The sequence below is a fragment of the Dysidea avara genome, chromosome 2, assembly GCF_963678975.1.
Source record: "Dysidea avara chromosome 2, odDysAvar1.4, whole genome shotgun sequence".
Lineage (NCBI taxonomy): Eukaryota > Metazoa > Porifera > Demospongiae > Dictyoceratida > Dysideidae > Dysidea > Dysidea avara.
This window is the reverse complement of record NC_089273.1, coordinates 28,454,627-28,481,989: the sequence shown is the minus strand read 5'-3', so window position 1 is coordinate 28,481,989 and position 27,363 is coordinate 28,454,627. Positions and strand designations below refer to the sequence as shown.

Genomic DNA, 27,363 nt, shown 5'->3' with positions numbered 1-27,363 from the left:
GAGATTTCGGACACGATTTCCTCGAACAGCAATGAAACTTGACCATTTATTGAGGGCTTATATAATAGACCATAACCTCTAAAGGATTTGATTATAGCATGTACCTCTGGATACCATTGCTGATGCTTGGAAAGCATCATGTGCATTTGGATGCTACCACTGCTGCTGTTTCCATGTGTAGCAACAAGTTAATAGTTATTTGTGAGTGACTCTTTGGGCTTGTTTTGAAAATGAACAGGCAGTTCCAGGGCCACACTGAAATATTGGCCAGTGCTTCAGATTTTACCAAAAAAAATTGTAAACATATACTAAATTCCCTAGTGCTGGTGTCACAGTGCTTGTGTTTCCCCAAGCATCGCATGTTTCCTACCTCTAGGGATCCTAGAGTGCTTAGGGTGCTTAAATGTGCTTAACTAGAGTAAACTAGTGTGCTTAAGTGCTAGAATGCTAAACTAGGGTGCTTAAATTGAGCCTCATTCAGAGACTTTAGACAGCTCAAGATGGTTTGCTTTAGACTGATTGTGAGATTTTTAAGAGACTTTGGTTATACTCAAATTATCTAAAACTGCTTGAGAGCTTAGTGATTTTTGAGTACTTGAGTGATTCTATACAGTACACAAGAGATTCTGCTTGAGGCACTTAATTAATTTAGGTATTTGAGAAATTTTAGACTATACTTGAGCTTTTCACTTGAGAGGCTTTTGACTACTTGAAAGATTCTACTTTAGAGATTCTTACTTTAAAAAAAATCATTAGCTATGTGACTACCTGAGAGACTGACTTTCACTTGAGAGCTTTGGACTACTTTCGTATTTGAGGTTAATATCTGAGAGATCGCTTTAGAGATTTTCCAGTAGGTTATGTACTGCCATAGTCACTTTACAGTGAACATAAAATTATTATGAATCCATTGCAAGATATCTGGAGGAGATAAGCATGCATGTGCAGAGTAGTTCAGAGCGGGAGATGAAGGTTTAAGCCATCCATACTATAGTGGCTGGCTATATGTCAGCATAATGTGAGTGTTGGATTTAGCAGTATAGTTACATTGTTTACAAGTTGTTCTTATTTTCTCTTCACAGGTGAAATGTGACAGATGTAAGGCATGGACATATTCATGTATGCTATTTGCTATTTGCTAGTTGGCATATTCACTCATGCTATTTGGTATCCCTTAGACACTCTACAGTATAGCATTATATGCACTGCACCAAATGCTATTGTATGTGTTGCTTTGTGTTTGTTCTCCACTTCCATTCTCATATATATTTGTATTCGCTTACTAGCTAATGAAATAAAAAAATTTTCTTGCATGACTGTAAAGCAGCAGATAATAGCTTTAGCTGCATGTTCTCAGTTCAACATGTTCTTTTGCTCAATAGTTAGTTAGCACTAGAGGGTTTAGCTGCAGAGAAGCAGAACTAATAACAAAACCACAGGGGATAGCTGGTGCTATAGCAGCTAGTAGTAGCAAGTAGTAGCATGTAGTAGCTGGCAGTACCAGCAAATAGCTAGTACCTATAGTACTATAGTAGTAGCTGGTTGTATGCAGCAAGTAGTATATGCAGTAAACAGCAACAAGCAGTAGCTCATAAGAGCACAAAAAGGTACTCAGATCCTGCATGCAGTAGCTGTGAAGCTGCAAGTAGCAGGAAAAGGAGCAGCAGCAGTAGCAAAAAAAAGGAGCAGCAATGGCTATAGTAGCATGCAACAGCAGAAATAGCATACATGCACTTCTCAGGGAAACACGCATTCCTAGGGATGTTTCACTATGATGCGTGGGGGAGGGGACGCTTTACCTGTATGGGAACATAATACCCGGGGATACATACACTATATATCACTATGACTTGTAGATCGTTAGCCAGTTAGTGATAGCTATTATTATTATTATTATTGTTAATTAGCAAAGCCCACTAGGGGCAACACGCTAATGAGCATTACAATCTCATATTATATTATATTACTTACAGCGTTCTTAAATGTTTCAAGATCTATTGTGTCGACGTTAGGAATTTGAAGGGAGTTCCATTGAATAATTGTTCGAGGGAGGAAGGAGTATTTGTACACATCAACTCTTGTTTGCAATTGAGTTAGCTTGAGAGGATGTTGAGCACGGGTGGAGGACACTGGAGTTGGTGACGGTAAGCAATGATCAGGTATTGCTAGTAAGTTCCGGAAAATCTTGAATAGGAAGGTGAGTCTAGCAATTGTTCTTCTGTTTTGAAGTGTAGGCCATTCAAGACTGGTTAACATGTCTGTGATGCTATCATGGTTTTGATTAGATCTGTGCCAGGGTTTGTTCAAAACGAAACGAGCAGCGCGGTGTTGAATCATTTCTAGTTTACTAATACTAGTGTGATGATAGGGGTCCCAGATGGTTGAGCAGTATTCTAATGATGGTAAGAGCAATTGTTTGTAGATGTGTTCTTTAATTTCTGATGGTGCATTGTGGAGATTTCTTTTTAAGAATCCAAGGAGTCGATTTGCCTTTTTACAGCTATGTGTGTGGGGGAAAACACGGCTCCTAGTGATACAGGACAACGTTGAAACCGGGTCACTACTGCTGACCCGGATAGCAATCCGGGTCAGACCCGGATGTGACCCGGATTGACCCAGATTAATTAAAGCCGAGGCGTACGATAAGAGCTATGTTTCGGCTAGTCTCGAGCGAGCGAGACTACCTTTTTGAACGTTCGATTCGTGTTGAGTAAACAGGGGCGGATCCAGACTTTTAGAATTGCAACTTCAGCCTAGCTGTAAGTTGAAGACAAAAAAAAAAGAAAAGTCATCACCTACTAACAATAGCTACCACTCACCATAGATACCCTCAGTTTCGTGCTACATACTGCACTTACTAATAAATGGGCGTGGCTGAGCGTATGTTTGTAGCGCGATAAGTGGGCGTGGCTCACGAAAGAGCTACGCGATAGCGTTTATAAGTTTCCACGTCGTCAAACGAACAATTTCGTTTCTCACGTGACCCAATCCGGGTCAGACCCGGATAATTTGTTAACCGGGTCAGACCCGGAGAAAATGTGACCCGGATGACCCGACCCGATTTCAACGCTGATACAGGATAGCTACCCGGGAAAAACACATATCACTGACACCGGGTGTGAACAGGCGCCAGAAAAGGTTATTCGGTCGACTTAGGTGTTCAGTTAGTGGCTTTGTTGAACAGCCCAAAGGTGGTGACTGGAGAAGTCTTCGAGAGAAGTGTCAAGCCATAGCTACTTGGCCGAAAACTTCCGACACCGTCATGCTATTTCTTGGTGCAGGGTGTAAATACGCACCGAAAGGCTATTCGGCTACCCGGAAAAAGCACTTATCACTGACACCGGGTGTGAGCAGGCGCCAGAAGAGGTTGTTCGGTCGACTTATTATTATTATTATTTTATTATATTATTACTGTGCAGACCTCTGAAAAGAGTATGGTGCACAGATCACAAACAAACATTAAACAAATAGCTTAATCAACATTAATAATTGTTGCTAGACCAGCTAGTCTTTGCTTAAATTGATCAATGTCCTTAGAGTCAATCACGTGTGGGGTAGAGAATTCCAAAGTTTGATAGTGGAGGGAAAGAAGGAATATAGATAAGAATCAATTCTTGTCATTGGTTGTATAAATCTCTTGCTATGGCCTCTTGTATCATGTAACATTGGTACAGGTGTTAGGTAAGAATTTGCCGAGATGTCAATGAGGTGATTAGTGATCTTAAACATCATAATAGCTTTCTGTTCTTCTCTACATTCAGCAAGGGTCGGCCAGTTAAGGTTTGTTAGCATTTGTGTGACACTGGCATAATGGGAGAAGTTATTCATCACAAATCTTGCTGCTTGCCTCTGACTTCTTTCTATCATATTGATATCCATTTGTGTGTATGGTGACCAAATAATGGCTGCATAATCTAATATAGGCTTTACCATCGCTTTGTAACAATTACTTTTAATTTCAAGTGGGCAGTGATGCAAATTTCGCTGCAGAAATCCTTTGTTTCTGTTAGCCTTGTTGGTAATTTGCTTTATATGTTCAAACCAAGTTAGATTGTGACTTAGGTGTTCAGTTAGTGGCTTTGTTGAACAGCCCAAAGGTGGTGACTGGAGAAGTCCTCGGGAGAAGTGTCACGCCATAGCTAGCTAGACTACTTGACCGAAAAATTCCGACACCGTCATGCTATTTCTCGGTGCCGGGTGTAGTCTAAATACGTACCCGAAAGGTTATTCGGCTAATCTTATTGTACAGTTAGTGGTGGTGTTTTTTTCTGCAAAGGTTGGGTCCGCAATCCGAAAAAAAAGTCAACTTTTACAAATTGATCCCCTAGCTACCATTGTGTGATATTCATTGTAGAATGTAGCTAGACTCTAGTATCCCATTGCTACAATGAACATCCACGTGCATTCTTGGTAGTTGGCAAAGGCAACACATCTAACCAAGGGAAAAATAAAGATGAAAGTATTCTATTGCTAGATCCACCATGCATCAAACCGGAGGCACGATTGTTTAATTTATTTTGTCATAAGTTAGTCTCTGATCGGCTTTGATCCAGCTGGTCACTTACGCTTTCAGAACCCATGCACTTTTACGTAGTTAGTTTCTTTATATCAAGACTCACGGTAGTGAGTCGCGCAGCCAAGGAGAGTAGGGCGCGAGTTATTTATAGTCTCGTTCGCTCGCTCGAGACTAGCCGAAACATAGCTCTTATCGCACGCCTCAGCTTTAACTAATCCGGGTCAGTGGGTCATCCGGGTCAGCAGTAGTGACCCGATTTCAACGCTGATCGTGACCCTCAGTATTCTCGTCAAAATCCAATATGGCGCATTCACAAACTAGGCATATTTTGTTGTTCTTGGGAAGACTGACTTTTCGTTTTCTTTTCAGCAACCTTTGAAGGAGGGGTGTTGTGAACCGGATGTTTTCCTTTAGTAGTCTTCCTAGGTTTTTTGGGGTAGACATTCCGTCTCTACTCTAATTAATGCACACCAGACGGGAGGTAGAATCTGGTACAGACGTTGCCGTGAAGTCCAATCCAAATCTCTGATCCGTGGTTTGTCAAAACAGTCCTTGGAGTCAGAAGTAATGCCTAAAACTGCCTAATGGAAAGCGAAAATACGCCAGTCCTGATCTTGACAACCAGGTTCCTCGCCCAAAAATTTTTTTGTTGTTGTGAGTATATGTTCCATTGCCTTGCAAATGATTGATGTCAGAGATACTGGTCGGTAGTTTTGTGGGACAGATCTTTTGCCAGACTTGAAAATGGGAGTGACATGTGCTAGTTTCCATTGTCTAGGGACCACACCAGTGGACAAAGATTGTTGAAAAGATAGGTCAGCATCGGAATAATTTCAACAGCAGTTGGTTTTACTAAATGTCCAGAGATAGCATCAGGGCCAGGGATTTATAGGGATCCAACTCAGATAGTATCATTTGGTGATAATTATATCAATGTTGTTTATAGGTGAATATAAGGACGCTGGCATTTCAGGGATGCTTTCCAAGTTCTCTTCTGTAAAGACAGATTTAAACTGGTTATTTAAAGTTTCTGCAATTTCTTCCTGATCTTATCCATCCAGCTTGTGGGCAGCGTGTTTTCCAACACGAACTTGATATTGCTCGTCAGACTCTTTTGCTTAATTCACTTAGCTACCATTCGGGACCAAGCCAGAATTCGTTCAATTTCTGCTGACCCCTGTACCAGTTCATGGCTTCGGGCCATTCCTTGTGATTCTTTAGGCCTATCCATGTCCTCACAGGAGTTTGTAGGTTCTCTTCGATACTGCCTTGGTGTCCCTCTCTTTTCTGCCACTTCTCCAGTTCGCTGCCCATGTGGTAGTGTTGTTGATCAATTTGGTAATCATCTACTGGGCTGTGGACATGGACCCATGCGTATACGTAGTCACGATGTTTTATGTGATGTGATATATCATGCTTTACTTCAGGACAACACTGGTTGCCTTAAAGAGCAAGGTGTGCTGGCTCCCGATTGGATCGTCGGGCGAGGGGTCCGCAACAAGCTGAAATCTTGGACGCCTATCACTGAAATCTTGCTTGAAATCCGAGATCCGAAGTAACGTTTTTTTTTTTAAATTACGGAAATCACAGTCGCAGCGGAGGGTATTGAAATCTGATTGAAATTCTCTGAGAAATTCTATAAAATCTTAACAATATCCTATCGGAATCCAAGTTGGAATCTGTATGAGATTTATAAATCTATAAGATAATATTGAGATCTCGTGAAATCCTGAAATCCCAGCGAAATCTTGAGATCCCAATGAAATCTTGAGACCTTGGAATTTTTTTTTGCTCTGTTGCTGACCCCTCGCGCCCGGGTGATGTTTTTCATCCTGACTTTGTGCATGGGAAGCCTGCGTATTTCGATGTTACTGTGCGTTGTCCTGTAACGATATATTCCTAAACGGAATATATACCAGTGCTCCACAACAATTAAGTCTAACTGTTATAAATCTTTTATTCTTGAATATGCTGCACCAGTTTGGTGTCCATTTCAACAAACTCTGATATATCAAATAGAGAGAATACAGCGAGATATGGCACGATTTGTGATAAATGACTACTCCCGATACAGCAGTGTTACAAGCATGTTAAACCATTTATCCTGGCCCACACTAGCAAACAGGCGAGTTTACCTAAAACTATTATTGTTTTGCAAAATTGAGAAGACTCTTGTCGAAACCACCATAAGCTTGACACCATTGGATTCAGTCACATGAGGTCACTCCTGCCGCTATACCATCCCTTCCATCAGAACTGAAACCTTTGTATTATTGTATTATGATAATTGCAAAACATAGCAAGCGAGTATGTAAGTGCAATATATGTACAAAATTAATTAATATTAAGTAAGTAAGTAAAAGAGTCAGTTGAAGTAGCGTTAACTATTTCAGTTGGTAATTTGTTCCATAATGCAATAGTGGCTGGGAAAAAGCTAAACTTGTATGGATCAATCCGTGTAAAGGGTACAGTAAGTTTGTAATCATGGCCTCTAGTAATTCCTGGATTGTAGTTGATATAGTTAGGTAGTTTTAAGTCTATTATATGGTGGGTAATCTTATACATCATTTGTAATCTGAGAGTATCTCTACGGCTGTGCAGGCTGTTCCATCTTAGTGTATTTATCATCTCAGTAACACTACTCGTATATCCATTTACAAATCTTGCTGCTCGTCGCTGTACCGATTCCAGTTTATCGATGTTACATTTAGTATGGGGGCCCAGGAACAAGCAGCATATTCTAAAATTGGTCGAACATACATTAGATAAGCATCAGATTTCATTTCACATTTACATGAAGACAAGTTCCTCTTTAAGAAAGCTAGAGCACTGTTTGCTTTTTTACACACCGAGTCAATATGCTTGTTAAAATTTAGCTTGGAATCGATGACAATTCCCAAATATTTAGCTTCATTTACATTTTCAAGAAAGTGATTATACAATGCATAGGAGAAAGCAAATATATTTCTTAGTGATGTCTGTAATACTTGGCACTTATCGACATTGAAGATCATCATCCACTTCTTGGCCCACTGCTCTAAATTGTGTAAATCATGTTGGAGAATTTCCTGGTCATTTTTGTTTTTTATTTGATTTGCACACTCCTACCTACCCTCAACTACCAAGATGTGGAATAATCTCCCCGAGTCACTGGTGATGATTAACAATTTAGATGAATTTAAAGATAAACTAGCACACTATTTGCTATAGCACTCATTTGTATGATTATCCAGGGCCGGCTCTGGCCAAAATGGGTTGGGTGGGGCATCCATGGTGGGTGATAGATAGCGTCCTGCTAGGGGGGTCTAGGGGCATGTTCCCCCAGGAAAATTTTTAAAATTATCACCTGGGAAATGCCATCCAGAAGCATATTTATCCTAATTTTAGTTATCCTTAGACGTATCAATAACTACACTGAATTCGTTCATTAACAGGCACGTGAAAGCATTCAATCTAAGCTTATTGGCCAGTTGCTAGATGAATAATGACCACAGTACTGTTACTGTATCAGTGGTGTGGCCTCGATTGCATCACATAGACAATAAGGCACCCACAAATCTTAAAATTTGATGCATGCTCCTGCCAAAACTTTTCCGTAATATTCCGTGTTTGAGAGACTGGTATAGACTGTTGTAACACAATATCTAAGTCCTCTAACCTATTTCATGCAGTACAGACTAGTGTTTTATACTGCTATAGTTTACAAGAAGTTTTCGAGTGAAGTTTTACTTAAAAGGAAGCAGCAGGCTTGTAGGCGTAATTGTATGGCTTCTCGTACTGACTGTTATGATATTCATATAGCTAGCTAGCTACTAGTCAAATTGACTGTAGTTGTGAAAATGTTGGGTGGGTCATGGCCTACTTGGCCCCCCCTCCAGAGCTGGCCTTGTTATCTGTGTTGTATACTCTGCATGAGGTTTACACAGTAATAATAATAATAATAATAATAATAATAGACCTTGTGCGTGCCAAGGCGTGGTCTGGCAACCGGAAAAAGTTGCTACGGCTTCAAGTTTCACGATAGTTTACGAGAAAAGTGAGGGCAAAAGTATAGAGCGTTCTATTGCAAAAACCTTCCCTAGGAGGAATAACGCGCCATGCAGCAAATATGTTATATACTTTTAACCAGTAACTTACTTTATACCAGAGCTACTCTATCTTTTAGCACGATTCCTTTGTATTAACATTAAAAAAATTTCGTAGGCATAGAATGCGTACGTTTACTTATTTATTAATTTTTTTAATTATTGCTGTGAAAACTTCAGAAACAGAAGAATATGCACAGATATAAAATAATAAATAATGTTAGTTATTGATTGCAAAATAATAGTTACGTAGCAGAGATTTGAATGTCTCAGTGTTTTCCGTATCAAAGATTATTATTATTATTGTTAATTAGCAAAGCCCACTAGGGGCAACACGCTAATGAGCATTTTATTTTATTATTATTATTATTACTGGGCAGGCAGTGTTTACTGATTATGCAAAGGGGGGAAATTACGGGGGGTGGGGGGAATTACATGTACAATTAGCTATTTACAAATGATTAGTTAGTTACAAATGTTATCTAGAAATAATTTCTTTTCAGTGATTTCAATTAATTATAATGAGGTTGGTAGTTCTTGGAAAGTAGCTATTTTGATATGCTGCAGTGTTTACGCTTGGGTGGATAAAGTGAAGTGGATGGTGGTGGCAAGTGTGTCTATAGCTAGTTGTCCTCAGAAAATGTGGTGGTATATTTACTACACTAGCTTTGTGTACAATATCATGGAAGAAGGATAATCTAGCAATCTTACGGCGTTCTCTTAGACTGACCTACTTTAGAGATTCTATCATAGTAGTTTCAAGTTTTTGATTGTCAAGTGTGTAAGAAGGTCCCCATATGATGTCATATTCAACAATTGGGCGAACAACTGTTTTATATAGTTTTGCCATGACATCAGAGTCTTTACACTCAAATGATTTACAGATGAGACTTAGAATCCGGTAGGCCTTTTTAACTACCATATCTGTGTGAATATGAAATTCTAATTTTGATTCAATTTGTATGCCGAGATCTCAAATGTTATCCAATAGTTCCAGTTGGATTCCTGCTATAGTATAAATGTCGTAAATGGAAACAATTTCTGAGTTAACACTACCATCTACAGCTAAAAGTACAAACAGGGGTGTGCAGAGCTCAGTTAGCTAGTAAGTAGCATCTATCATGAGTAGTTCAGAAAATTTTTCATACATATTATGCATCCGTGAATCCTGAATAAATAACCCAACAAACTCATAATTCTGACTTATCACTTCGACAACTGAGCCTAAAGAAAAAGAATGGTATATTCATATGTATGTATATAGCATACATCACTTATTAACCATCAATATCTTTAAGCCGCTGAACGTTTCTAATTAAATCACTATGGTGAATATGGTCATTCTTCTTCCTTAACTTAGCACCGATGTTAGAGATATCTCTTAGTGTTACATGCTTGCCAGTCTTCTCTTGTATGTACACCTTCAGTAAATTTTTGTTTGGTTTCAATTTCAATTCCTCTTCCATATCCATCACAGTTTGGTCATCCAGCTTACGTTGACGAGGAAGATGTTCATAAATCTCCTGTGTATAAACTGCCTTATAAACAAGAACATGTTCTGTTTGTATTAATCTTACTTTTGACGCTTCATGATTGTGACAGTCATTGACACTGGTAACAGTTAAAAATTGTTGTCTTCAGTCAATCCAACCTTGATTCCAGCTTCACAATCATTTCTAAGTGAGCTACATTTGTGCTTAAACTGAATACACATCCCTGAAAAGGTACTATCTACTTACCCAACTTTTCTTTTGCTAGCCTTCCCTTCTTTCCCACTCTTTCTACCGCCACATACACATGCCATGTGTAACGAGTAATATTTCAGACTTGGATTAGCATCTCTAACAGCAAGTGGATATCTCTTTCCAGCACCTTCTAGAATCCATGAGTCTCTATTCCATAACTGCACATTTGTATCGCGCTGCACTTGCTTTATTTTAGTGAGAAACTTCAATTGTAGAAAACTTATCCCCAACTGCGATGTTAACAAATTCAACCATGACAGCTGACAATTTATCTGGACTTGCGTCTGGATTGACCAAGCATATGTTCTCACTAGATGATTGATCCACCACACTGTGACATGTGGAATGAAAGTGCGATCACGTACACAGTTTGCATGCGTAGGTAACCGGCTAAATATATATTTTGAATGTTTAGCCAGTGACCGACTAAATATCCACTTTGTAAAATTTACAGTTAGCCAATAACACAATTTATTGTGCAAAACCGAAACTTGTAATAAAAGTTTTACAGCACTCAGCATAGTATCGCTGACTTGATATGATTATACAATCACTGTAAGCATTGTGATTTAAAAGAAATTTTAAATTTTGATTGCAATTGTTAATGCAAGGCATATAGGCAATAAATTAGCCTATAACAAGATACCATGCAGATAATAGTTTAGACCAAGCATGTAACTAGAGCAGTAGCCATGTACATTCCAATGAATTGAGTACACTGAATCAGAGTAGTTATCACGATGACATTGTCATATTAAGATCTTTTACAAAATTCAAATACATGATAGTTGAAAAGTTCTCCTGCATTGGATCTCGATTATGAAGTTTTTGAGGTAGAAATCTAGTAGTTGGAAAATTATATGGCATGTAAGAGTGGCCCACACAGATAGACAATCATTTTAATATGCAAAATGTATGTACATTAAACTGTTGGTTGAATAGTGCTTTCAGACATATCTCAGCTTTTCATTTTATTTTACTTATCCTCACAATAGTCAGCAGAGCTATTCTTCCCTACGGGACATATGTATGCAAAGCATTAATTGCACAAACAATACAATACAAAAATACTATGTAAATCAAGCAAATTTATACAATTGAAAGATAATTTCAAATCGAAAGTATGTCATTTCTGTGTCAAGAAAGGTCAAGGTGTGCAATAGCAAGAAGGCCCAGAGTAGGCCTAAACTGCTAGACAGCAGTTCTAGCAGACCCATGAACCGAGTAGTAGGAGAGCCAACATCCTCATCTGTCACAGAATATGGAATGTTTACCTTGCCAAGTCAGCAAAACTAGACACTGCGGACAACTCTACAACTTGAAGGTCATCCTTTCATCACACATTTGTACCATGGTTCCATTATCAATGATAACACATTCACAAACTGTAACTTTCTCAAGTGTTTACCTCTCCAAGCCACTCAGGCACGTCTACATACCTATATGCAGGTCAATGTATTGAAGTCTTAGGAGAAATATCTGAAGCCTAATATAAGACAGTCTCTCACTCTAACTTTACTTGTGGTAAAGACCGATGGCACTAGTCTCATTGGTAGAAATTGGCTAGGAAAACTTCAATTTGTCTGAAAAGTATATTTAGTTTACAGGGTGATGGTACATTGCAGCATCTATTGCAATAGCTTAGCAGTGTGTTTACTGATGAATTGGGAACTTTGAAGAACCTCAAAGTCAAGCTACATGTCATGGAGAATTCAACTCCAAAGTTTTACAAGGCCAGATCTTTACCTTTTGCACTCTGTCAATAGGCATGAGTACATTATGTCGGAATAATTTTGAAATAATTGGTGGTAAGAATAATTCTGAATAATAGGATGATCTTACAGAATAATTAATTAGAATTCACTTGTTTTTCATGTAGCATTGCAGAAAATCGTAAAGGAACATTGCTAGCACAAAATCGGACACAATGATCAAGATGCTCTAATAGAGCAGTCACTTACCCTAATGAAACAGTCAGACAAATTAGTTGTGATTGCCTATTAGAGTATCTCGATCTTTGTGTATAGTTTTTATGCTAACAAGTGGTCAGCTGCAGAAATATCCATTTGACTTTTACAATTCCAGAAATTACTCCAGGAACTTTGGAATAATGTTGGGAATAATAGATTAATCAAAAAAGAATTTCCAGAAACAATAAAAAAATTTGATTTTAAAAGCATAATGTACTCAAAGCCTATCTGTGAGAAGGCCATAACTGAACTCAATAGACTACAAGACAGTGGTATCATGGTTCCTGTACAGCTTTCTGAGTGGACAGCCCCCAAGACGGCACAGTATGCGGCATCTTTTGGGACTATAAACTAACTATAAACAGTGTTGCAAAGAATAAAGTTTACCCCCTACAAAGAATTGAAGAGCTTTTTACAAGTGTGTCAGGGTGAAATTTTTTCTCGATAATTATTAGATTTGTCACATGTTTATCAGCAGCTTCAATTAGAGGCGTCACAGGCAAGAATCAGCTGTTTTGTGTCATCAAACTGTTCTCAGAGGTTAGGAGCAGTCAACAGTTCTTTACCTTTTTGGAAAGCAACTTGCTGTTGTAAGGTCCATTCCATGACTGAGTAGCTTGTAAAGTGGTGCCAGAACTGTAGGTAAAAACTTGCCATCAAGTGTCGTGCGGCCCAAGAAGCCGGCGCGCCACACCGTGGGTATATTGAAAGGAAGAAAGAAAGCGTAATTTTCACACCTTTGTATCTCGGTGATCCCTCATCCGATTGGAACCACATTTGCTACAGAGTTTCCCGCCAGCCAGGGGAGTCTACATAACACATTTCAAGGAAATCGCTCTAACCATTTCCGAGATACGAGCTGCCAAAGTTTCGATTTTTTTTTCGTTTATTTTTATTATTTGTTTTTTTCTTCATGTTTTCGCATACTTGCAAAATTTGCTATAAAAAGCAAACACGTACTCCGATCACCTTGAAATATGGCACACAGAAAGGGAGTCCTGCTTGTTATGTTTTATGGATTATTGATACATTGTAAATGTGTATGGATATATACATTGTACCATAATACTGTAGCGAGATTGTACACTAGTCCTTGTACTCATGCGCAATAGTTGTTTTAATCATTCATGTGATTGACCACGCCACTCTTGTTGGCTAAAAATATCACACTGTATTTAGTTGATTAAATGCTGTGCCTACTAGCTATTAGCCTACAGTGTCATAAATTGATGCGGCTACTATTCAAGGGTAGTTTATAGCAAAAAAACAGCATTAATTTAAGTGTGACAACAATGTTCTAAGAACTTGTTTCATATTTAATAGCTCTGGTACATTTAGTTCAATATGTTGTGCACTTAAAAGCATAGGCGGTGGAAAGGGGGGGGGGGGGGGCTAGGGGGCTGAATCCCCCTCAGAATGATGTCACGCGAAATTATCCATCTTGGAGTGGGGCTGAAAACCGTGATCAAGATCGAGATACTCTAATAGAGCAGTCACTCTAATAAAGCAACCACATATTAGAGCAGTGTGTAATGAGCTATGTAAGGATTTTTATGTAGTTTATCAGTATAAATTCATAGCTGGTGGGGTGGGCAGCTATTGTCAGCTGGTTGTGACCTTTTTTTTTTTTTGGTCTCACTTTATGAAACCAGAGACAGTGTAGTGCTTAAGTTCATTTTTTTACCATAAGTCTGGATCCACCCCTGGTCAGCCCCCCTCATATCAACTACTTCCTCCGCCCCTGCTTAAAAGAGAATAGTGGATGATAGGTATGGCTTCCAGACACATAATGCAGACCAACCTTAGCTCTTTCCTTACTACTGAATAACAATACAGGTCAGTCCACTTCACCTTTCTAAACTAAGCAGTAGCGAATACAGGGAGGTTGCAATGGTTTCAACTGAAACCCCTTTGAAAATAGTGCGTGCACACCAAATTTATTTATGGGTGATAAAATTGGAAACAGTTATACATAGTGTATTATAATTGGGACCCTTTCTACTGGTCAGACATTACACTTTTGCCTTTGAAATCACTGAAAATGGCATTACAGCATTTAAGTGTGTTATGCGCCTCTAAAATCATTATTGTTTTAATGAGTACTAGTGTGTTTTGCTTCAAAACATTCAGTGAAGGCTTGGATTAGTAAGAATCAACTGTAAAACAACATTTTGGGATGATTTTTACTGATTTACTATAGTTCTGAGTTAGCTAACAATCACCCCAACTGGTCTCAGTTTGGGATCACAGTTATTGAAAAATTCCTGAATCTGAAACTCCCGCTGAAAATCCCTTAGGATAAGCAGATAACTTCTTAGAACAATCAAGAAATATGGATTTAAATAATAGCTCCAGTGTTGATTCAAGGGCAGAGTTTATACTCAATCTTTATGGGCATAGTGTGGCCACAATTCAAATTTGGTGACTATTGAAGATGCGGCATTTAAACTATGGTATTTTGACACTAGCTATGGAAGCCAGTATCACACCAGAATATAATGAATCCTGGCTATCAGAGCTTAATCAACTTTACTGTTGCCACAGTTGTACAAAACAGAATTTTTGTTGCTTATTGGGAAACTCTCCTTCACCTGCAAGGTATTCCATATGGCAGGACCAATTGATCTTTGCACAACTGTTACGTAAAACCTACACTATCACCTGCCTCTGTCTTAATAGTTATCATGATAAACTGTTATGAGGTGTAGTGATCTCGATGCTCGTTCATTATTAATCAACCAAAATCGCATTAATTAATTAAGTAATTAATTAATTGACGTGGCATTGAACCTATTGTGAAGTTACAAGTATCTATGAATCCGTAAGCACTTAAATAAGTTTCCAGTGTCTATATATGCTGCTCAAGGAAAGTGTTGATTGGGAAAATGAATGCCTTAGTATTGATGTTCATTGCGACAAGAAGATGATCAGCTTGATTGGAGATAAAAGGAAAGACAAGGTGCAGAGGGTACTAACTCGTCAGATCTCCAATAGGCACATCCCACTGGTGAGTTTGTAACTGTAGTGTAAAATAGTGGCCATGTGCTGCTCCAATTGGCCTCAGATGAGGTTGGATGAGTTTGTGTGAGCTGTACATTTTCATTGGAAAATCTAAACAACTATATATATAGTGCATTTGAAAGTTTAAGTATTTCTAGATCTAACGGCGTGGTAAACCCCAATGAACCCCGCTGATTTGGCTGGTAACAAAGCCAGAGTTTAAAGTGCCAATAAAATAGATTATACAAAATCTGTTTTATTGAGGAAATCTCAGTGTAACGCAGTGAAAATTTTGGGTCATTGTTTCATTATAGGAAATGTACGTGACAAGTCTGGTGAAGTTGTATGCATCAAATCGCAATTAATTATAATTAATTCCACCCCAAATCTCAAGTGCTTTTAGGAAACAAAGTACTTAGTCTTGAAACCTATGTGAAGGACAATCTGAATGTCTAACGAACCCCAGTGAACCCCATTGTTTTTTAGTTTAGTATTGCGACTATTGAGGGTTACGTGAAATACCTAAGAAAAAAATGCAATTAAGGGCAATAATTATTAAACTTAAGTACCGCTTAAAGTGCATTTAACCTACTCTGGTTTGGCCTCTAGTCTTGCGACTGTGGTGCGAAAGGCAGGCAGGAAGGCAGACTGGCAGTCAGAGTATGATCCAAGTTGTAGCGATTTTTAAAAGTTCTATATCCGGCTGCCTATTAGCGTTTTCTTGTTTTTTAATGTAGTATTTAATGTTCCCCCAAAAGTGAAGCATGCTGCCTAAAATGTCACCTGCCTAGAGACATCTTACACAATGAAAATCACCTTTACAGAATAATATTAGATAGTCTAGGATCCCTATTACTACCATACAATTTGATATGGTGTTTTCCACAATATCTTGGGGTAATATTTTAATTCATGCATCCAATAATGTTTTATTGGCAAGTTCAATTAATAATCTTACAGACTTGAATAACTAACTAGCATTAGAAAATGATATACTTTGATCTTTGGACAATAATGAGATACATCAGTTTAACTACTCCATCAATTTTATAAGCATGCCTGAAACAATTCAATTACTCTGTAACATTGTAGAAATGTTTGTCAGGATTAATGAGAGACATTCGGTAATATCACAAAAAATTCTGTTTAGTGCCCATCTGTTTTCTAAAGAGTTATAAGCATATTTCATATTCTTCTAAATAGCAGATGGACTTTATCAAAGACCTACCATGTAGTTTGCTAAGCTTCCTTGTAGAATAGTTATTTTGTGTTATCTGTAATACGGGTGTGGTCCATACATGAAACCATGCCTGGTCTTTATACTACCATTGTGCTGCAAATACCTAATAAGCCAAGAACTTGTGACAGCTTACCACCATTGCAGTCAGTCAAGTCATGTTATCAAGCTGTTTTATTAATACACCTTTCTTTACACTGCATGGCACATGCAATGGCAGCAATTGGTCAGTTTCTTTATTGACGTGATTAGCTATCTTCACTATATAGCATCCATCTTCAGGAAACAGCACTAAGGTGCTAGCTCTGATTTTTCTTTTAGCTCTTTGACATGTCTGTCTTCTACACTCATGTAAAGATTGTGTGACTCACACAATCTTGATGATTTTAAAACACCACCTATATATATATACAGTAGAGTGCGCATTGTAATTACTATGTAATTACAGAAAGTAGTACCATTGTTATTTGCCCATAGCCTGTTCAATGTAGGTCTAATGTTTGAATATTATTTTGAGTAGTTGAAGAAACGTGTGATATTTAAAGTTCTGGTAAGTAACAGAATATCACAGACATTAAACTTTCTACACAAAGCAATTACAGCAAGATTACAATTGTAATTATGCAGTTATTACAATTACATTAGGTTAACTTTATTTTGCTCTCTACTGTATATGCCCATATAAATTGCTCAAATTTTGTAAGTCAGTTAGAGACCATGCCCTGTGTTTTAAAACCTTGGCTTCATCTCAGTTTTTACAATCCATAAAGATCCTTAAGATGTGCTAGGTCTCTAACCTACACTTGACTGACTGTTGAATTGTGGGCTGCTATTTTGTTTTTATCCATGTAGATGGCAACTTTTATTTGGGTTTTTATAAGAATGCTAATAATGGTGGCAATCCATCAATCATATTGATGACAACTGAATCACGACCAGTGTCCTATTCCATTGGGATTCCAGGAATAGGATATCTTAACAATGGGACTATCACTGCTAACAATGAGGATATTGTGAATCTTCCTAGAAATGTAGAAGTGTTTTCGCTTGATGATCAGGATAAGGGAGTTTACCTTAAGACTAGTAGTGACAAGGTGACTGTGATTGGTCAGAATTTCTTTCCGTCTTCTAGTGACACATTCCTTGCCTTGCCAAATATGCCGTTATCTGTTGAAGAATATGTGTATTATGGGATATCTATACCTAGGGAAACTACAATCAGGAACTGGCGTTTTACTAGTGCAGTACTGATAGTTGGCACAGAGGACAACACAATGATGAAGTTGACAGTTACACAACCAGTCACCATTAAAGTTAATAATGCTGTTACTAATCTCAATAGTGGCATACAATATTCATTTGCGATCAACAGGCTGCAAACGGTTTATGTTGAATCTTTTGAGGACTTGACAGGAACCAAAATTGTTACTAACAAGCTAGTATCTGTGTTTAGTGGCCATGAATGTGGTTTTATACCTTTAAATGAATATCATTGTGACCACCTAATACAACAAATGCCGCCCACCGCATTGTGGGGTAGATTACATTATACTGTACCATTAAGCACCAGAAATTCTTACACTATTAAAGTACTGGCAGCAAATAACTCTACTAATGTTAATATTTACTGTAATGATACAAAGAGAACTTATACTGTTAGTGCTGGTCAGTTTATTACCATAACCTTAATGCTGCAAGAATACTGTGCAATAGTGTCAAATAAAAAAGTGTTGGTTGTTCAGTTTGGTGATAAAATACTTGATAACCTTTCTGATGGCGGAGAAATGATGACACTGGTACCTGCTACCACACAATATTCAAATGCGTTTAAGTTTTCTACACTTCTTAATGAACCAAATTCACAGTACAGACACTTTGTTAACATCATTGTGATAGCAAAGTATTATCAACCTGAAATGATATACTTTACAGCAGAAGGACTGAACAAGTCACTAAACACACAGGAATGGACACCAGTTAAAGTTAACAATGTCATTGAAGCATATGCTACAAAAGTAACTATATCAGAGGGTGTGGTTGAAATTCTCCATGCTAATCCATCAGCTCTGATGACAACAATAGTGTATGGGTTTGCCCAAGCTGAAGGTTATGGTCATCCAGGAGGATTATTGTATGCTTTGGGTATGTTTGCTATAGATGTGTTATTATGCAATCTGTGATATATATGCACCGACTTTCCTTTGATCTGAGGTGTGAAAGTGGTAAATGTATATATATATAGTAGATAAAGCACTGCCACGAGTGCTGTATGGGAAATCTAGCACAAAAAGAGTGGGTGAGAGACAAATATAGCATGAGGTGAAGCTGAGTGCTATATTTCATCTTGAGACCACTCTTTGAGTGCTATGTTTCCCATACAGCACAAGCAAAGGCAGCACTTTATCTGGTAAGATACACACAAAATACATGAAACAATTAGAAACTCATGGAGTAGTGCTATCATCGGTAGAATAGGCATTGCGCCTGTGTTTCGCTTGTGTTTCGCATGTGTTACACTGTGCTGTGCCTGGTCTGTCTTCTCAGCAATTAAAAGTTTTCGATTGTGGTACTTCAATATCTAAACCAAAACAGCCAAGCTGTAAAAAAAGAGTGCGGCCCTCCAAAAGGCCAAGGTGAAAAAAGATGTGAAATCCAAGGTGGCGGCCAAAAAATGGCTGTGATGGTAGGTTAATGGCAAAAATTTTAATTACGACAATTTAGGTGAATTTGTGTTGCCTCCTCCACTAGGATTCAGCACCAAATTCACCTGAACTATCGTAATTAAAATTTTTGCCATTAACCTACCATCACAGCCATTTCTTGGCCGCCACCTTGGATTTCACATCTTTTTTCACCTTGGCCTTTTGGCGGGCCGCACTCTTTTTTTACAGCTTGGCTGTTTTGGTTTAGATATCACTTCTTTTTGTATTGCAAGCCACAAAGCTGGCGATATGGTTTTGATGCTTCCTTTTACCTTGTTTTTTTTCTTTACTGCAGGAATTGTGGAACAGAGGAAGTAATCATGTGTATAGCTTTTGTCTGATGAAATATTTGTATACTTAACATTGAATGATGATTATCACATACTGTAGTTAATAAGGCGACTTCTTACACAACTGAACTGTTGCTGAAACTCTCAATTGTTTGTAGCTGAACTCTAGCTGTATACAGGGTGACTTGTCTCTAGCTGATCTCTGGATGACTTGTTTCTAGCTGATCTCTCTACACGGTGACTTGTTTCTAGCTGAAATCTCTATAGGGTTATCTGTTTACAATTGAACTCTCTGCAGGATGGTTTCTTTGTAGCTGATCTCTGTACAGGTTGACTTATTTCTAGCTGATCTCTCTACAGGGTGAACTTGTTTCAGAGTGAACTTGTTTCTTGCTGAATTCTCTACAGATGATTTGTTTACAGCTGAACTCTCTACATGGTGGTTTCGTTGTAGCTGAACTCTGTACAAGGTAACTTCTTCCAGCTGATCTCTCTACAGGTGACTTGTTTGTAGCTGAACTATCTGCAGGGTGATTTTTTTGTAGTTGAACTCTCTACAAGGTGATCCTCCTAGCTGAACTCTCTACAGGATGACTTTTTTTAGCTGAACTCTCTACAGGGTGATTTGTTCACAGCTGAACTCTCTACATGATGGTTTCTTTGTAACTGAACTCTCTATAAGGTGATGTCTTGTAGCTAATCTCTCTACTGGATGACTAATTGTTTCTAGCTGATCTCTCTATAGAGTTATAACTTTCTCTATAGAGTTATAACATGCTTGTATAGCTGAACTCTTCACAGAGTGGTTTTTTAATTGGTTTCTGAACTCTCCAGCTACACGGTGACTTGTTTATACTACAGAGTGACTTGTTTGTAGCTGAACTCTCTACAGAGTGACTTACTTGTAGCTGAACAATGCATAAAATAACTTGTTTGCAGCTGATCTAGATGAACTCTCTACTGGGTAGCTTTTTTGTAGCTGAACCCTCTAAGCAGTGACTTGTTTGTAGCTGAATTCTCTACAGAGTGACTTGTTGTAACTGAACTCTCTACTAGGTGACTTGTTTATAGCTGAATTCTCTTCAGTGTGACTTCTAATGTTCTGAATCTCTACAGCAACATATTTGTAGCTGAACTCTCTACAGGGTGACTTGCTTGTAGCTGAATTATCTATAAGATTAACTGTTTGTAGCTGAACTCCCTACAGAATAACTTACAATGTAATCTATAATGGAGTAAGTTATAAACGTAGCTGAATGCTCTATTAGAGTGACTGTTCTATTAGAGTATCTAGATCTCTCATAATTATGCTACACGTAGTTGGCTTTGGAATCATAATTCAGTGGTTTGCAACCCGATTCTTCTGTACTACTGCAAGGACTTTCTATAATAACTATTCCAGATACACACCGATTTTCAGCTCACTGCTCTAAGCGGTTTACCTGGCAGGCGTGAAAACTAATAGTTTTATTCATAAAAATCGATCGCGTAATTGTGACACAGGTTGGGTTTTGTGTCATATCTCGGTGGCCTTTAACTGGATTCCTTTCAAACCACAAAAAGGCACTCCTACGATAATTACTCCATCTACATAGCAATTTTCAGCTCATTCCTTCAAGTGGTTTACCCTGTGGGCGTGACAGACCTTCGACCTTATTTTACGCAAATAATCGGTGATAACTCCGTGAATGTTCATCGGATTCCTACCAAAATTGGTACTGAAATCCGCCTTAATGAGCCCTTTGGGAGGGCATCTCCAAACTGATTTTGGTACTCTTAACGTCATACTGACGCTAACTTCAGTCCCCCCCCCTTAGCGTCACACTATAAAAACAATGTATTGGCAATAGAAGCACAAAACGTTATATTCTTTACCTGAAAACATAGTCTACAAACAGTACTGCATGCTGCTTAATCACGTCACTTTCCCTGTTCCTAGCTGTTTACACTATAACTGCTTTAATAAAAATTTATAACGTCACGGGCTGACCCCCCTCCCCTCCCCCTCCCCTCCCCCCCTCCCCCCTAACGTCATTATGACGTTAAGCGTACCAAAATCAGTTCGGAGATGCCCCCTAAGTGTGCCAAATTTCAGCCCAATTGGAGCACGGATTCGTGTTTTATGGCAAATTTTGCTAAGTGTGCGAAAAGAAGAAAAAAAAACGAAGAAATAACCCCAAACTTTGGCCGCTCCTATCTCGGAAATGGCTGGAGCAACTTTCTTCAAATTTGGAATATGGACTCCCCTACCTAGTTGACACATCTGTAGCAACTTTGGTTTCAATCGGATAAGGAATCACAGAGCTACAAAGGTGTGAAAATCGCATTAATTTTGCTTTCTTCCTATTAATATACTCATGGGGTCGCGCACCGGCTTCTTGGGCCCCACGACACTACCGTGTGTCTTGATAAGCATATTTCCATAGGACTCTTCTGTTTAAGTCAACAAAGCATAGTAAGAACGTTCACTGCTATTGACCACAAGCAACCATCATCAAAATCTTCAAGTGTGCCTATAATTATTATATCCAGTGGTTCCCCTCTTACTGGTTGGGCTGACTGGTCAGCCAGTGTAATACAGGCTATCAGCCTAGACTGGCTTGCTGTGCATTATGTAAAATTACTTTTGTGGTAACAAAGCAATATAATGAAATGCACTGTAAAAACCAGTAACATAACTCAAGTTACTTTACTTTCAAATGTAACACCTTACATAAGTAATGAAGTTACTGCAATGAGTCTAATATTATGTAATGTTATTACTACAAGTAACAAACTTACTAATCTCGTTATGAGTAATGCCTAGCTACAACGAAGTAACAAAGCCTACTGAATGCAGCTTATTCACCATCTTCTTACTTATAACCAAGATTTGCACATTGTCCAACAATGCAATCATGTCTTGTGATAAGATGGTAGATTCACATGTGACAGCTTACGGCTGTGGACACAAAGTAATATAATATTATGTAACATCATTATTGTTACTTTATTATCTAATCCAAAACAGCCAAGCTGTAAAAAAGGGTGCAGCCTCCCAAAAAGTACAAATTCACCTGAATTGGAACCTGAATTGTCATTATTAAAATTTTTGCCATTTACCTGCAATCACAGTCATTTCTTGACCGCCAACTTGGATTTTACATCTTTTTCACCACGGCATTTGGGGTCCGCATACTGTTTTACAGCTTGGCTGTAGATATCACTTCTTTTTGTATTTCTATACTCTAAAGTAGGCCATGGTCAACCTTTGTAGCTTCTTTTTACCTGTATTTTTGCTTTACTACAGGAAAGAGAAACACGATGTAAAGCAGTTGAAGATTTAAACATACATTTTTATTATTATTACACAAACCTCTGTGTAAATGAACTTTTTCAACAGGCTAATAGTATATGTGACTATGCAGGTTGTTACAGTTTTGGGCAGTTGATCTTGTACAAATCACTATATAACTAATCATATTATTACTATAGTTACTTTAATCTACTACCAGGTGAGTCGTTGTATACCTGTAGCTGAACAGTCTACTAGGTTGGATTGAATTCTCTATTGGTGATTAGTATATAGCTGAACTTTCTACAGGGTGATTTTGTGTTTGATTGTAGCTAAAGTTTCCACAGGGTGATTGGTTGAAATCCCTATGTGGTGATTATTTTGTAGCCGAACTCTCTACTGTATGGGTGACTGATTTTGTAGCTGAACTCTCTACATTGTGACATTTTGTAACCGAACTCTCTACTGTATGACTTGTTTGTAGCTGAATTCTCTACTGGGTGACTTGCTTGTAGCTGGACTCTTTACAGGATGGTTTGTTCGCAGCGGGACTTTCCACAAGGTGTTTTGTTGGTAGCTGAACCCTCTACAGCCTCTAAAGATGTGCTGAACTCTCTACAAGGTGTCTAATTTGTAGCTGAACTCTCCACAGGGTGATTTTTTTTGAAGCTGAACTCTCTGCTGGATGACTTGTTTGTAATGAACTCTCTACAAGTAACTTGTTTATAGCTGAATTCTCTACTGGGAGACTTGCTTGTAGCTGTATTTTCCACAGGATGATTGGTTTGTAGCTGAACTCTGTACAGAGTGGTTTATTTGTAGATGAATTCTCTACAGTGTGATTTTTGAGGCCAAACTCTCTACTGGGTGATTTGTGTGTAGCTGAACTCTGTACTGGATGATTTGTTTGTAGCTGAACTCTACAAGTGACTTATTTCTAGCTGAACTCTACAAGTGACTTATTTCTAGTTGATCTCTCTAAAGGATGACTTGTTTGTAGCTGAACTATCCACAGGGTGATCGTTTGTATTTGCATGAACTCTTTACTGTGTGACTTTTTATACCTGAACTTTCTACTGGATGACTTGTTCATAGTTGAACTCTATAAGGTGACTTGTTTGTAGCTGAAATTTCAAAAAAAATTTGTAGCTGTTCTACTTGTTTGTAGCTGAAGTGTTGTTTCAAAAAGTTTAATAATGACAAGTCAGGTGAATATGTGTTACCTCCTCCAAGTTTCACTAGGATTTGGCACCAAATTCACCTTTACAACTCTTCATACTAGTCTGATTTTAGAAGGCAGCACACTTTTCACTGCATTGGATTAGTTTATGCTCTGCAAAATTTGGAAATGAAAATACAGCATATATAGTAATAAGTTTCTTGGATTACATCCTGTCGAAACTCATGGACTTTAACAAAAGCAGTACATATTGTTTGCATGCTTGCATTAGTGAATATCATACTGCAGATCCTGCAACATGCATAATTATTATAATGTGACCAGATCTGTGAAAAGGGAAGGGGTCTTATAGCCTTTCCAATTGTGTGTACTTGGCAACCCATAATTTGAATTGTGAATACGGTACCACCCTGAAATATCACATTACACTCCTAGCATAGCACTATTTAATAGTGCAATATGAAGGAAATGAAGCTAAAATTCAAGAAGTTATGAGTAGTCAAACTTAGGAATTTGTAAGGCTATAAGACCCCTTTTCACATGTATGTGACTGGGTCTGGGAAAACCATTCTTATTGCCCATGATAAGAGAACTGATTTTTCACCAAGAACACAAAACTACATAAATAACTTAAATTGTCTGGATTTGCTAGTTGCTTTTACCAATCAGTGACTGTAGCTAGGCCTTTAGTCAACTACGCAGAGCTGTACAGCCGCATGCAGCTATCCCCAGGCTGTCCATAGCTCCATTAGTGCCCCAGACCTCTTGTACAATTAGAGTGGTGTAAACGTCCTTTCATTATAGGTAATTTTGAGCTCATAATTTTCCCTATTTTATCCCTCCACATTCCCCTTTTATTTTGGTTATAAAACTATATGGTGAGAAACTTAGCTGTTGGCTATTGATGCAGCAGATGCTCTGGAAGATACCAAAAATCAGCAAAATGTTGGGCATAGAAAATTTTTGTCTATTAAAATTTTGATAAAACGTATTTCATCAGTTGCATAAACAAGGAAATTTTTTGATGGAATAATGTTCGTTTATAGAACTTTGCGTGGGCGAGATCAAAGGAAAAAGTGTACTTTAAATTTCATAAAGTACACACTTTCAGCCGGCCAACTGCTTCATCGACCACAAAGAGTGCTTTATTGCACCGCAAAGGGTGCTTTATTCGTTCAATAAAGCACTCTTTGTGGGCAATAAAGCACAGTTGCCCACGTGCCTTGGTGTAGGCTAATAACCTACGGGGCTCGCGCCAGTACGACTGATCACCCAAGCCGGTGAAGGCTGATAGCCTCGCCGCGCTGAGTGATCAATCACCCCAGCCAATACGAGACCTACCACTGGATTGCTTTTATAGACATACCTAAATGCTTCGATGATGGGTGGGAGAAGGTAACGTTGCTGTTACGTTTGTTAATGTAAACGGACAAGTCCTGGAGATATCACGGAAATACTTCACCATGTGACTCACAATAGAATCGATTGTGGGTTGCGAGCAAAACCTGCCAAAAGACACGATGAACGTCTACCATGCCAAACTATGGTGAACTATGCGTGAGTTACTTTGTTAAACTGGTTTATGTGTGTTCAGGCTCCTAATAGTTCGTGCAATGCGTGTTAATTACGAGTCCTAGTGTATGGTGAAGCTACACGAGTAGAAAGTTCCATAAATCATTTAAAGCATAGCCTTGCTTGTGCTATATGAAAAATAAAGTACTCGGCGCTTGGCCTCGATGCTAATAAAGCACTCGGCTTCGCCTCGTGCTTTATTAGCATCTTGGCCGTGCGCCTCGTACTTTATTTTTCATATAGCACTCGCGGCTATGCTTTAACATATACGTAATGTGCAAATTATTTGTACAGTTGAAAATAATTAATTTTCATTGATAGAGTCAGCGACAAAAATTTTTTGATGATGATTTGTGATCAGATCTGCAGAAACCCAAGATAATGGCACATTTTTCAAATACTTTAGTATTGAATAGCTATTTATAATCTACTTAGCCAAGTGTATTGTCTGGCCATGTTTTAGCCTTGTATGCCAACAACTTTTGGAGTTACAACCCTACAACAGAAAGATTGATTTGTACAGGAAGTATTGAGAAAATAAATTACATAAGCTTGCAAAAACAGATAGCTATGGTGGAGTTCTTATGGCTTACAAAAACACTCTTGCCTGCCATGAGCTGAACTGTGACTCTTCTGTTGAATTAGTATATGTGACCGGGCCTGCGAAAATAGGGCATGTGGGCACAAACTACATCCCACTACAAAACACTTCATATCTCAGAACTGGGATAGAATATTTTCATTCTGCAATTTGTATTGTAAAGCCAACTAAATGTTGAATAAGTGCTGAAAATTTCATTGCCAAACAACAATGGAATACAAAGTTATAACACATCAAAGTTTGAAAAAGTAGGCAATTTTCATGTACCCACATGCCCTATTTTCGCAGGCCCAGTTACATATAGCATGTGGATTTGTCCTGAATGACCAGACATTGATAGTTTGCTCAATATACAGACACCAAACAGAAACTCACAATACATGGAAAACCTTTGTCAAGTACTGCAAAACATTTGCCTGACTAACCCCCCATTTGCCTGACTAAAATGCTTATCCTATTGATCTTTGTGAAAAATTTGCATTAAACCATGGCTTCACACAAGTAGTACAATCTCCAACAAGAGGAGAGAATATCTTGGACATATTTCTAACAAATAGACCCTCTCTAGTGAGCCACTGTGATACTGTTGCTGGAATCAGTGATCACAAAGCCTCATTGTTCAATCATCAATCATAGCCACTTTACAACCAACATCCATTTATGGTTTAAAATAGATATTCAGGGCATGAAAAACACTGCTTTAATCTCTGCAATGCTTTCTTGGAAAATAACTCTGTACCTATCAACATCGATGTGCTATGGGAATATTTCAAAGATGTATGCTCAGAATGCCTTAATTACGTTCCATCCAAGTCCATAAATTTAAATAGCAAAAAGAAACCTTGGATATATCTCAACACATCCAACACCTATCCCACAAGAAACAGTGATTGTACAACTAGGCAAAGTTATCACAATTCCCCAATCACTGGCAAGTTTATTACAGATTAAAGTAAGAGGTCTCAAACACATGTACAGCTTTTAACAATTACATGTTATCATTAGTTGAGAATGGACATGTCACAAAAAAACTAGGGTCTTATATTAAAGTCAAAGAAAGGATAACAGCGGTATTCCACCACTATCTCAAAACAGGTCAGTACATACAGACCCACATCGAATGGCAGAATTTCTCAAAAATTATTTTTCATCTGTTTTCAGTAACAAAAAAATCTACACCCACCAACCTTG

General features: G+C 38.2%; 1 protein-coding gene across 2 annotated transcripts in view; it reads left to right on the top strand.

The window, feature by feature from the left end:
* The window catches only part of LOC136247030 (uncharacterized), a 69,953-nt gene that overhangs the window by 356 nt on the left and 42,234 nt on the right, over positions 1–27,363 (top strand). Inside the window, exons 1-2 of one of the 2 annotated variants that reach the window (XM_066038623.1) lie at positions 2,286–2,402; positions 17,406–18,695. In XM_066038623.1, the coding sequence (XP_065894695.1) occupies positions 2,378–2,402; positions 17,406–18,695 (1,315 nt within the window). In that variant the 5' untranslated portion in view covers positions 2,286–2,377. Of the gene's footprint in view, positions 1–2,285; positions 2,403–17,405; positions 18,696–27,363 lie in introns of those variants that run through there. The other variant, XM_066038622.1, reaches the window with a different exon arrangement.